The sequence below is a fragment of the Anas acuta genome, chromosome 7, assembly GCF_963932015.1.
Source record: "Anas acuta chromosome 7, bAnaAcu1.1, whole genome shotgun sequence".
Taxonomy (NCBI): domain Eukaryota; kingdom Metazoa; phylum Chordata; class Aves; order Anseriformes; family Anatidae; genus Anas; species Anas acuta.
This window is the reverse complement of record NC_088985.1, coordinates 29,645,872-29,660,068: the sequence shown is the minus strand read 5'-3', so window position 1 is coordinate 29,660,068 and position 14,197 is coordinate 29,645,872. Positions and strand designations below refer to the sequence as shown.

At 36.8% G+C, this 14,197-nt stretch overlaps 1 protein-coding gene across 1 annotated transcript in view; it reads right to left on the bottom strand.

The window, feature by feature from the left end:
* Window positions 1-2,741: 2,741 nt before the first annotated feature.
* Window positions 2,742-14,197, bottom strand: part of NHLRC2 (NHL repeat containing 2) — a 37,813-nt gene continuing 26,357 nt past the window's right edge. The window contains exons 10-11 of the mRNA XM_068688627.1: window positions 13,721-13,946; window positions 2,742-10,865 (exon numbers count right to left, since the gene is read on the bottom strand). Of these exons, the coding sequence (XP_068544728.1) occupies window positions 10,600-10,865; window positions 13,721-13,946 (492 nt within the window). The 3' untranslated portion in view covers window positions 2,742-10,599. The remainder of the gene's footprint in view (window positions 10,866-13,720; window positions 13,947-14,197) is intronic.

Sequence of the window (14,197 nt, the reverse complement as noted above, 5' to 3'; positions counted from 1 at the left end):
CATGCAAAATTGCCGTCAAATACTGGTTTCAATTTCTGTTAGGACTGCATGCACAAAATACCAAGGTGACAGGTGGAAAGGAAAAAATTCAGATGAGGAAGCAGGGTCGTGATTTTGAACACCCACAGGAAACCAGACTCCGTAGATTGGAAGGACAGGGAAGGGAGAGAAGCCTTTTAAAGCCTCATCTATCCCATCTCTGGGTAAGTTCTTCTTGGCAGGAGACTGCAGAATCCCTTGCAATAACAAGAAAATATTTTGGCCCCATCGTTAAATTTCATATGAAAGGCTCCCTTCCCCTGCATTTAGGAAGAATGTAAGTAATTGCTTCTTAGAGCAGCCACTCTGAGGCCACGGAAAGGGGCAGTACCTTCCTCAGTTCTGGCAAAATGCACAAATCCAGCTCAGTCAAATATGTTGTTGGACACAATGGCACTTACTATCACGCAAGAAACTATAGGTTTATACATACAGGTTTATTATTATTATTATTATTTAAATTAATACTTGGATTAAAAATTGGGGGTGAAGGTATCATTTCAGATGAGATGACTGAAAATAATTGAACTTTCAGCTTTATCATCCAAAGCGAATGCTCACTAAGATGCTGAGATATCACACACCGCCTAAGCTGAGTTAGGTTTGGCAGGAGTTTTATATGCACTTTCTATGAAAACATAGAAATGCAAATAAATTTGCTTGAATGTTTGTCAAATTCAGACTTCATGCATCAGGCTACAGTGAATATATTTCATCTGGATGGAAAATCAAAGAAAATCAGTTGAGTTTTATAGGTAATAATAGAAATTAGCAATATTATTTAACAAGGGGGGAAAAACCAACCTAGCTACACTACTAGGGCTCAGCTATTGCAGTAAACAAGCCAGATTTTTTTGCATACAATACTTTCATTAACAATTAATTATTGTATTGTTAAGAACATGATGCAAAGCATGAGATCATATTTGTAGGTATGCTGGTATTGCTCCTCAGTTGTATCACTGCACAAGAAGCCTGTATTAGTAGTCTGTATCCATATGTTCTTAGTCAAAGCTGTAAAACTGTTATCCAAGTGAAATAATTATAATAAAACAATTATATTTGGCACAAGCTGTTGTTAGAGTATGGTTCAACCATAATTATTACAATTAAACATTTTTACTATGATAGTTATTGTCAACAGAACAAAATGTTCACCTCTCTAGGCAAGTGAGGAAGAAATGGGGGAAGGTTGTACTTCCTCATTCCTCACATTAATGTCTGGGTGAAGTCAAACTTTGCTTACAGCAACTCCCATCTTTCCAGGGGCCATGCAACGTCAAGCAGGAGAATAGCTGTGTCTATAAGCACCCACACAGTGCAAACTATGGCAGTTTACAGGCTACTATGGCCAACAGTGGTCCACAGCAGACCTCAATGCAGCAAGACCTGTTCCAGTAGCTAAGCTAGTTCTTAGCATCTCTGAAAAAAAAAACGACAAGTCTGCAAACAGTCTGTGACTCATCCAGCACAACATTTTTCATCTTTCTTATGTGCACAAATGGAATAAAAACAGGTCTCTTGTGTCCAGATCACTGGGTAAACCTGAAGCTGGAGAGTCTTCATGACTGCACACTGTTTTACCAAACCTCAGGTCCGTGAATGGTCAGTTGGCACCCATGGCTGCAGAGCCCTGAAGGAAAGGGAGCGTGAAACAAATTGTACTTGTTGTCTACAAGATTTTAATCAACTTGTAATGCCTTATGGCACACACATTTCATTACTTCCACATCTATGTTGATGTAAAGATTGACAGACAAGCCAAGCTTTGAAAGAAAAGATAAAATTTTTAATGTTTATTTTTCCATGAAAAAGCTTTACAAGGAGAAATAGGCTTCATAGGGGAGAAAATACATTCTTCAATCACTGTTTATTTGCTGAATTGAAATCTGAAGCTAGCATTTCTTCCACAGCTTATTTTTTTTGTTCTCATAATATTACAGGACATTTACCTTTTACTTAAAAAGGATCATAACCCATGAATATTGTTAAGAACTCTGTTAGGTGATGCTGTGTATGAAGAATCTCCACAATCTACATCAGCTGCAGATGATGTGCTTTCAGTTCTAATTCTTCCCATACTTTGTAGTAACAAATATAAAACATATCTTTTAAATGTTCAAATATTTGAAAGGCTTTGCATCACATGCAATGGAAAAAAAAAGAGGTTTAGTATCTCAAAGAGCAGACAAAAATATTCCCATGTCCTTAAAGCAACACTGTAGTACTCAAAGAAGTAAAAAAAATTCCCCATCTTTCCATCTAAACAATACAAGCCATGTACTACGGTGTTAAGTGCTCAACTGTGACTTTCTTCACTAGTGCTATACTGCAGGGATTTTAAAGCATCCCAACTGCAGAACCTAAATGAAGTTATATGGTTTCATCACAGTGAGAACCAGACCCTTCATAGCTCCCTCTCCACACAGCTCTCTGCCATTTAAATAATCTTTGCTCATAGAATAGAAGAAACAAATGAAAACAACGACAACAAAAGCAGACCAACTCCCTGTCCCTCAAATGTCAAGAAGAATCATCCTCGCCCTTCTAAATTAAAGTTTTAACCTCTGTCTCACTTGCATCCCAGCTTCTGCAAGACATTTGAAATCATCCTGCTAGGTTTGTTTTTAAGTGTACATAAGAGGTATGTTTGCAAGACAGAGAAAAAGCCTCTTGAAAGTAAAAGTACTTCACAGGAAGAGTAGCTTGAATAAAAAGCACTTTAATTTCAACTTAATTCTACAACATAACAGTGAAAAAAACTTTACAGCTTCTGAATTAGTACAGAATTTTAAAAAACACAAAACTCACAAATCATGAAGGTCAAATAAATACCTTATTTCAATCAACACTCCAGCTTTTCTACAAAGACACACTTTCAAGTATTTTTATTCAAGGCACTGATTTCTTCCTTCAGTCATCATGATGTAATGAAAATGCAGAATTTGTCGCATTGGACTGAACTACTAAAGATACCTGCTGGTAACCTTGGAGAGCCTGAATTTCACCTAGTTGCAGTTTTTCAATTACCTTATTTTTCCTTATTAATATCTATATACAATCACACAAATCCATCTTAATTTAACAGTACAATGATTTACATAAGAGAAAGCTTTAAGTGCACTAATTTTCTTTTAAAAGCAAGACTGGATATTTTTGAAGTTAAATACTGAAGATATAAAACATTTAGCATTTCTGTTACGGAATCATAGAACATCCCAGGTTGGAAGGGACCCACAAGGATCATTGAGTCCAACTCCTGGCTCCACACAGGACTACCACAAAATCAAACCCAATGTCTGAGAGCTTGCCCAAATGCTTCTTGAACTCCGGCAGGCTGTCCCCAGAGAGCAGAGCTCAGCACCTGTCCCCTCGTGAGGGAGCTGCAGGCCGCCATGAGGCCTCCCCTCAGCCTGCTCTGGGCTGAGCAAACCCAGGGACCTCAGCTGCTCCTCACACGTCTTGCCCTCTAGGCCCTTCACCATCTCTGTAAACCTCCTTTGGGCACTCTCTAACAGTTCTATGTCCCTTTTACACTGCTGTGCCCCAAAATGCAGAGTTCTTGAGGCGAGGCTGCACCAGTGCAGAGCAGCAGGAGACAATCCCTGCCCTTGACCAGCTAGCAGCGTGGTGCTTGATGCCCAGCTGGCTCTTTGGGCTGCCAGGGCACACTCCTATTGACTCATATTCAGCTTGCCATCAACCAGAACCTCCAGATCCCTTTCTGCAGGGCTGCTCTCCAGCCTCTCATTCCCCAGTCTGTTTGTATACCCAGGATTGCCCCTTCCCAGCTGCAGAATCCAGCACTTGCTCCTGTCGAACTTCACTCAGTGATTGCCCAGACCTTTAATTTGTTGTGAGCTCTCTCCTTGCAGGTCTCTCTTCCCTTGAGGGAATCAACAACTCCTCCTCACCTGAAAACTTAGTATGCATTTGAGTCCCGCATCCAGATCATTTAAAAAAATCAAGAGAACCTGTCCTAAAATTGCACCCTAGGAAGCCCAACTAGTGACAGGCCACCAGCCATTTACTGTAGTTCCACTTACTATAACCCTTTGGGCCCGATCTCTCAGCTAATTGTTCACACATCGTGTTGTGTACTTGCCAAGCTGTATGCTGGACATTGGAGAGAAACAATACTGTAAGCTTTGCTAAAATCCCCCCAAAATTACACCTACTGGCTTCCATTGGTCAACTAGATGAGTAACCTTGCTATAAAAGGAAATTAAATTAGTTAAGCAGGACTTTCCCCTCATGAACCCGTGTTGGCTATGTTCCACCACTCTAACTCTCAATTCCAAAATTTTAAAACCTGGAAGTTATCTGAAATAGCCAACTCTCAGCACACATTTCTTGAATGGATGGTTCAAAACCAGGTATTTCAGCTTCACCAAAAGCTTGAAGAACTAGCTCTTATTTATTTATTTTAAACATAAAACCAAATTGGGAGTAGTTATCTCACTTACTATGAAGTCTGACAATGTCCAGATGGGTTGAGTTTCTAAATACTCCATCAAGAAGGGAAAAATATATTGTGGAATATTGCTCTTCTGAGGCATGTTAAGTACAGAGCATTAAGTTAAGGTAGACTTATAAATAGATTTCTACAAGTGCGATTTCTTTAACTCAAAATTATCAACGTTATAAAGGAACTAAGCAAGGCTTGAAAAACACTTGTAATTCTTTTTCTTATCCCTAGATCCTGCAGTTGGACAAAAAGTCCTCTCGTATGCTTTGAAAGCATTGGACCAACAAGGCAGTACACTAAACAACATGTAACTATAGCTGCACAAACACTCAACGTAAATCCAAGGTTTTAGTCTTTCAGCTGTATCAAAAGTACGTTACCCTGTGATAATAATTAAGCACAATCTTCAACAAGATAGCAAGCTGGGGTATCTTTCAAATCACCTAATATTCTTAAGTATTTAATCTGCAGTTTCCTGAAACTAAGAGCCAAGAAAGTCCATGCATAAGCTACTCAAGTTTGAGATGCTTTAGGAGATCTAGAAACAAATTCAGAACTTCATTGAATAGGGCCAGAGATAAAGGTAAAAAATAAAAATAAAAAATGATGGTAGCTGCATCGTTGTAGAGTTTGATGAAGTTGACTTGAGGACATAATCTTACTTTAATGTTACCTAGAACTATACGGAAGGGTTTAGACAGGTCCTGGATTTCAGTAACTATTAGCAGGTTATCTTAAAATAAAGAGCACTAAATAATCGATTACATATTTTTTTCAGTGAGAGTAAGGGCTAAATTCTCACCTTCTGTATGGAGCAAAATTTTACAGGCCATAAAGAGGGATAGACCTAGAAGGCAGGTAACTCCAGAATGGCAGTACACACTAGGTCTATGCATTCTGAGGATCAGTGCTGTGCAACTCAGCTTGAAACCCTCACCTCATTTGCACCCATTTGGAATGAGCTGCCAGGTAACATTGTCCTTGAATGGAAGAGCCCTATTGCACTTTCTTTTTACACCTCAGCCCTAAAGCAGGGGAGGGGCAAGGGGCTGGTGGAGGGAATTATCCTACTTGGATCCATCTATGGTAATAAGATACTGGCCATATTTCAGTCCTGGGGAAGCTACAGGAGGAAAAAGTAGACACAGAAACCTGACCAACTCCTCTCTTCACCCTAAACCCCCTCCAATATTATGACAAAAATCAAAATAAACCCAAAAATTCAAGTCATAGTTGTGTTGAATCCTTAATAAGAATGAAAGCTAATCTTTAACAAGAGAAAGTGATTTTACATACAACAGTTCAACATCTACAAAACTATCAGAAGAGCTGGGTCTGATGGAAGACAGCAGTCAAGCTTGGTTATATGAACACAACAGAATGTAAAATATTATTAGAAATATTTCTGAATTAATGATCTGCTGCAGAATGCGAAGCCAGAAGTGATGGTTCGACTAAAATACAAAACAAAAGGTCTCACTTTTGCAGTGACTGTCTGCAACTAACTCTCACTATTCTTATATCTTCCTGATGAGAGACAGAGAAGCTCATGTAACCCCTGACAAACTTTTTTTAGTGAAAGTGATTATAATTAATTTTAAATACTACCTCTTTGCTATCTTAAATTGGTTATCTTAGCTGATTATACAAACAACTGAGCTGGCAGATTTGAGTGTGCAGTTACCATCAGGAAGGGTAGGTAATAAACTGCTACGTATGGTAAATTCTTCTGTTAGAAGAAGTACAGCCTGGAGGACACACACACACACACAACCTGTTACAGCACCTCTCACACATCATACAGTGAAGAAAACTTACTTTTGACTTGCAACACAGTTTATGAACACACACTTCTGTGGAAATTTAGCTGCAATATGTCTTTGAGGTAAGTGTTAAGGAGGAACAGTAATTTTCAAAAAATACGTAAATCTTTGCTATTGTCTGCTAAACTGTAAGCCATTTTAAACTAGATATATCATTGATAACTCTGCAAAGTCAAACATTTAAGGCTGTCATGTACATAGCAAACCTTGTTAGGAATCAAAAACTCAAGAGAACTTGAAACTGTGGTCAGTAATGCAACTCTCTTTGCTAGAGTAAATAGTCAATAATTAAAGGAGGAAAAGGACATGCCCCTGTACAAGAAGGGAAGTCACTTTGTTCTGATCATCTCCCTCCTCTAAGCAAGAGATAAGGAACAAGTTTTTCCTGATGCTCTCACAAAAGATACTTTTACTTTTAACTACAAGATTTTCCCATTGGAATAAAAAAGTGCATAAAGAATATATATAATATACTGAAAGCCATATGCACTTTTACTCTGGCTAAACAATTTACCCAAAAAAAAAAAAAGAAAAAAAAAGTGCTGTTCCAGGAAAGCAAATACTAGAACTAAAAACTGCAAATGCCTCTGAATTTCTTTCCATTATACAAAGCAAGCATGACCAATATTCTTTAGAGATTTGCTACAGTAATTTATGACTTTATAGGTCTGATGCAAAACCTATTAAAGTCAGTGGGAAAGCATGATTTGAAAAGGCCTTGAATTACATACTGTTACTGTAAGATACAAATCTGGGAATGCTGAGCCATACCAATATGCTGGTAGTGGAATTTTTAGTTGATTTTTTTTTTTTATTTTATATCAGGAAACACTATAAACTACATTACCATACAAATAGATAGCAGCCATCTAATTTATCAGTATTTAGAGACAGTAGTAAAATTTCCCATTTTTCTGAATTGTATTTTGAAGATGGTTTCTGGTAACTTAACTGAAACTTCTGTAGCTTGTACAAGCTATTGTTTTTGCCTGTCTGGTTACACTTATGGCACTTCTTGCTTTAGTGTAACAGCATCTTCTAAACCCTGGAGAAAGCAATGGAAATAGCATCCCTTTTGTAGAGTAAAAGTAAACATCATAAGCCTTTAAAAAGCATGTTATTCTAATTATAGAACATTCAAATGTCTGTACGCCACAAGTGAAACATAAGGAGGGACTCAGTGATGTGTGTGCTATTCCTTGGACAAAAAAAGTTAGGCTATGTGATAAACGCCAGTCATAGTGAATGCACAGACTGAGGATCAGAAGAACCCCAGTAACATCATCAGGAAGAACCTGAGCACACTGAGAATCAGCTACATCTCAGAAGATGGAGAATGATTACAGCAGTGTCCTTGCGTGAAACCCACTAAGACAAGTCAGGGAAAGAAGCTCTCCCTTGTAAACTGAAGGGGTTATTGCATAGAATGGTTTAGAACTTACGGGATGCAGGGGGAAAAGCATTCCAGGACATTCACCTTTTTCAGGTCAAGTTTTTGAGATGGTCTCACACCTTCTGTCTCTTTTTTAGGGTAAAGCTAAAGTTCAGATTCTAGAAATAGAATCACAGAATCATTTAGGTTGGAAAAGAACTCTAAGATCATCTGCTCCAAACCTTAACTTAGCTCTGCCAAGTTCACCATTAAACCCCCTGGTTAGTATACACCCCTCAGTTTATACAGGATTCAGTCAACTGCTGCAAGACATGGACTTAAGAGAAAGAAAAAAAAAAAGGTTCAAACACATTTTCCTACTCCCTGCTAGTAAAGCAGAAATTGTTTTCACTACTTAAAATACGGCTACAACTAAATCTTTAAAGGTCCTTTACAGTCTGATCCCAGACTTCAGCTTGATGCTTATGCAACAGTTTTCCTACTATCTACTATCACACCTTCCCAATAAGCTGCAGTGGTTCTGAATGCATTTACACACAGTAAATAGAAAGTTGAATCTTGAAAACAAAAAGGATATGACCCTTAAACATTTGTTTATATTTTCGATATAAATGTATGTATATGTCTACTACACCATATTTAAACACTATACACTGTAGTTAAACAAAGTTAGGAATACATGGCCTTTCCCTACATTAATTAAAGCAATACTTTAATTAAAAAGTGTCATTAAGATAACAGATCTGTTGCGACTTTTTTCTGTATGCCAAAATACAAGGTAGAATTTGATGGTCTTGTCCAATCAAAACAGACAAATATAATTTTAGTTGGAAATGAGAGTGGGAAAAAAAGACAACAACAACAACAAAAAAACTTATCTGCTCAGTTGTATACTCAAGATAACTGTAAGAATTTAATTTGTTATTCTGAACTTCTGAAACTAACGCTTTCTTTTTACAGTAAGCAACAGAAAAATTGTGAGTTAGCTGGAAGCTTATCTAAGGTTTCCTGGCTACCACCCAAAGTTAAATAAACAACAACAAAAACTCTTAAAGATTTGTAATAAAGTGTGAGAAGTGATTAATGCCCTATAATCGGTTTCTTTACCTTCATCCTTTCAACAGCATTTGCAATTTGTGAACAAAGTAGCAAAGCTTTATCCTTCTTCAAAATGGTATGTGAGATTGAGAGGTTTACTCAAAAGAACTGAAACACTGAATTAGAAAAGTTGCTTAAAAAATAAACACAAGAAAATAATAGTTCAGTCCCTGCCTTGCTGACAGGTGAGATAACTACAATTTCTGGTACTGTAGAGAACTCACAGATATGCTGGCATTTCAATAGAAGGAAAAACCACACCAATCCACATGGTTCCCTTAAAACAAAAGCCTCTGGAGTTCATGACCAACATTTCAATCAGTTTTCAATTAGGAATGAGCAACAACAAATCATACCAGGGGTTTACTGACAGGTGTCAGGAACAATGGTGACTGCTTTAGAAAAGACACCATAACAATTCTTCCACTACTATACATCATACTATATGCAAAAATACCATCTTCAAATTTAAAACAAGTTCACCTTCTCAGAACTGATCCTCATAATCAGAGCACTGGACTTAATCCAATTACACTTAAGCACTGTGGAAATCCTTCCAATTCAATAAGAAAATTGCACATCCTCCCATACTCCTGCTACTTCCTATGGCAAATTGATCAAATTTTACTCACAAAACATTTAACCACCAAAGGCAGAGTTTTGGGAATACAGCTTCAAATCAAAGCACTTCACTCAAAGACTGAATCACCAGTTTTCTAGCAAAAGCTCAGAACCTCTAGACACAAATGCAACCATCCATTATTAAATGTACGGTTCTGATTCAGAGGCCACCATAACAAATGGGTGGACAAACAGCAACTTCAAAAGACTTTGAATCACACATTAGGAGTGTAGCGTCATTCTTAATATTGTATGCTTCCAAGACAGAAGTCTTCAGACTGGGTTTTACAAAGAAATCATAAAAGTGGAAAAGGAAAGTGATTCACCTGCTTGAAATGGTTGACATTTAATTTTTGCAGTTTAGATAATCAACCATTTTCTACCACTTACATAAAATGTAAATCAGTATATATCAGAAAGATTCCAGCATTTTCTTTTTCTTTACAAATATACACACACATTAGAGAGGCACATTCTTTGTTAGAAATCAGCATGATTTTTTTTTTTGTAGGAACTCAAACATTTCCTTTCACAGAAATTTTTCCATGAAACCGTGCTCTTCATATAAGGCAGTCATATCTAGTTAAACAAAACAATCAGTTTGCATAATATTAGAGCTGCACCTAGTTTAAGATGTATTTTCAAAATACATGTGTCAAAAGTGCCACTACAGAGAAATAAGCAAGATGCTCCTTTTACAGCCTGGAGAAAGAAACTATTAGGTTTGACATTCTATTAAAATTTAAGGGCACAAAAAGAATCTCTAACTGTTAGTCTGAAATGATCTGATTATTCTAACAGTACATATAGTGCAAAGAATTTCTTACAGTGTAATCACAAGGCAATACTAACTCTTTCAAAAGGACGTTAAAAATTTTTGCTCATTGCTTAGAATGGCGTACGTCCAATGTATTCACAACTGGCAATGGAGTCTGAAGTATTACAGTATCATTGTTTCTACTGTAATGAAAAGAAATCAGGTTGTGATTATAAATTTTCATGTTAAACTGTAAGGAATTCTACTGCATTTTACCAAGAATATTATTTCTTAGGTTTGTCATAAGCTCCAGGAAAATGGCCAATGGAGAAAAGTTATCTATCCATATTTTCTCCTACAGTGGAAAGCAAAATAAAGCACCACATTAGCTGGCTTTGGGTTAGTTAGTTAAAAATGTGTATGTTAGTTCAACTTGAGTCAAGCTGGCTTGGTTTTCACTTGCTATCTGTAAAGGCTGACTGAATGAGATTCCTTTCATCAAACAGGCACTGCTATCTTTGCTGCAATAGTAGAGGCACGCTTTGATAGCCAGGACAGCTTCAGCTGATAGACAGCTCCTTGGTAACTGAAAGGGAATGACAGTTTGACAGGAAACATCCTTAATTTTTCCAGACAGACTCTGTCCTTGAAGCAACCATGTATTATCTGCAAAAGAACAACAAATTTTATCATTAGGATATTTAATACCACGTCTGAAACCTATAGAAAACACTAATTTTGCTCATATGACAATATGACCTTTTTTCCATATAGAACATTACGGGAAATTTCCCCTCTGACTTTTTCAGTCTTGGGGAAAAAAAAAAAAAAAAGGAAAAATAGTTTACAAGTGCTTCTTCAGTAGTCATTTAAGGTAATCCACAGCTTTGCTTCAGAAGTGTGGGTATATCTCCACAGTATACCTTAGCTAAATGCAATGAATCTGTAATTTGTCCTATACACTTTTAAGAGAATATTAAAATTTCTTCTGATACTTAAGCAAAACTCCTGAAGTTAATTGGTTGTTATATGTTTGTATTAGAGGCCTAATACTCTAGGTAAGATGTCTGCCATAAATGCACAGAACTACAGGTACTTTATCATATTTCCAAACAGAAATGTTGGCTTTATAAACAGGTTGCTGTAATTTAGCTATGTTCAGTCTGACTATTATAACAAAATTTGAGTTTTACATTTATTTAAATATTTAAGAGTACGTGAACTGCAAAATAAACTGCACAATGCATGTACCTACTTCATTGCATTGCACTCTGTAGTTTATTCTAAAATGAGATGGATGATGTGCTCTTTCTGGCATTTTTAAGAAAATACCTTAAATTTGGCTCTAGAAGTTATGAGCTTGAAATGTTTTGTTGAGTTTAATTTGCTTATCTTCTCCAGTTTTACTAACCCTTGAAGCTCTGACATGCATCTTCACCTCAACAATATTTAGAGATTTTTATAGGTCAAAAAGTGTGCTGGAAATAGTCTATTTGTACTCCAAAAGCATAAACTACAATAAGAAACTGCCTTAAATCATGAAGTGTATAACCAGATTGCAGGCCCTGTACAGTATTTGTTGATTGCTTTTAAAAACAACCCATTTAATTAAGCTACCACATGGATATATAGACACTTTGAAAGCTAGCCAACAAAGTATGAGTCAGAAGATGAGATGTTTAGCTTCAGATCATTTTAACTGCATCTACAAGCAGTAATGACTATTAACATGTATTTATTATTGTAAAAGACAATATGGCATGTAAATTCAGGCTGAGAACAATTACTCAGAATTTTAGAATCCTGCAGCGTTTAAAAAAAAAAGAATGTTTTCCAATGCAGTATAGTAAATGAGCAAAAGTAATTGAAATAAAAATGTTTTGTCCATTGCTTCTAAAAATCTATTGAAGGTCCAAGCGGTGAAATCTCAACATCAAACACATGAAAACAAAACTAAAAAAAACTATATTCTAGTTTTTTTTTTTCCTTGTTTGTTTGTTTTTGGTTTTGTTTTTTTTTTGGGTGTTTGGCAAAGCTTTCCTCTGCTCTATAATTGCTTATTTTATTTGGTTCCTCTAAGAAGTAATAGATAGTTCTCTGTGCCTCACCTACTTTTAGGGTGCATAAAGTCTGACAGCAAATGTGTTTACGATGTTCAGAAATTTCTCGGAGTCTGAATGAAAAGCATCCTCCCTTCACCCACAAAAGGCAAGTTCACAATGACAGTCTTGCTTAGGCACACAAGGTGAGGTACAAGATACTTTTTAGAAGCCTTGATTCCAGAGATGAATAAATTATTCCTATAGCATGAGCATACTAGACTTAAAGCAAATGAATCATACCTGAGTAACTGAATAACCAGACAAAACTGTTTTGACACAATGTGAAAAAAATAGGGGTTATTATGTATATCAGCTTCCATAGGGTGCATTCATTTCAAATGGTACTTCTAAGGGCACTGACAGATACTCCCTTCTGAGCACAGCTGGAACACTGGAAAGCACTGTCTCCAAACACTTGCTAATGGTCACCCTGAGCAAGAAGGGGTTTCAGATAACCTTACTATTTTTGTACTGAAAAGAATTTTAAGGAACACATTCACAGAGTTTATTCTACTGGTCATGCTTCGTGCATAGCAATATCTAGTGTAAGGATGGCAACGATGGCTAGAATTAAAGCACTCCAGTGACATGCCACATGAACATGTTCCATGTGTTCTTTTAAAATACTTAAGAGTTGAAAGAGATTAATTAAGCCTCTCGACGCTGCTCAGACATTAAATATTATTCCCATTTCACAGTAACCAAGGCATGCAGTGACTGTAAGTATTGCCCAAGGCCACAAAGGAAGAGCAAAAGTGGCCTGCAATAAATGTCAATTATTTCTGCTGCCTTGACATACCAAACTTTTCCTCCTATATTTGAAAGCATGCCTTGTTATAGAAATATTCAAGTGCAAATATATATATATATGAATTACAACAAAGTAGGTTCAAAGTGGTTAGCTAGAAATTTACTTCAAATAATTTTTTGAAGAGACAGAAGGAAAAATGGGAATCTTTCTGGAATATGCTTCAGGTTCACAGTAACCTTTCTCCAGAAGCAGACAGTAGGGCTGGGCTAAGCCTTTCACGGAGACAGCGTGGTGAGAGCAAAAATCTAAGGAGGAAAAAGCTCAGCTGTTTTGGGAGCAGTTCCTCTGCAAGCCCTCACCAGCAACTTGTTTAAAGGAGGTTTTAAAAAAAATAATTAATGCAGCATGCATTAATTCAAGCAAGAAGCTACAATTATCAAGTTCCTTTTTTTTTATTTATTTTTATTTTTAATTCTTCCCACTCCAGCTGTTCAATGTATCAACACTAAACAACATTTACCACATCACAGTGTTGTACAGGAACAGACTGGGAGGGACGTTTTGGTTCATCAGACTGAGATCCCTTGCACGGAAAACACATCCTGATATTATCTACTTTGTTTCTTATCTACTTCTGTTCAACTGATAAAACAACACAAGCACTTTACCTTCTGCTGTGATAAACCAGGCGTTGGGTGCTTCTTCATTCAGTGTTGAATCCGGAGGGAGGGTCAACTTCAATAAAAACTGAATTGTCTGGCCAGGAGCTACGGTCAGTGGATGAAGTTGAATGTTTGGTGCAGATTTAGGCAGTTTTGGAAGGTTTGCTGTTTTGTCCTTTTGCACAGGCAGATGATCTGGAACATCGCACATTTCTGGATTCAGGATAGGCAACTATCAGTAGAAAGCAAAGTATTAATTTTCGTTTGTCCTGGTATAGCAAATAGACTTTCACAATACAATCACACTTTGATGGCTGACATGGACAAGGAAAACCAACACGTGACAATATGGTTGCTGTACTGAAACTTTCTGATGGAGCACAATAATACTGCAATGACACGAACACAAAGGAGATGACAAAATAACTTTTTTTTTCTTAAATAACTTTTAAATGTAAGAGATAAAACTGATTGATACGGATA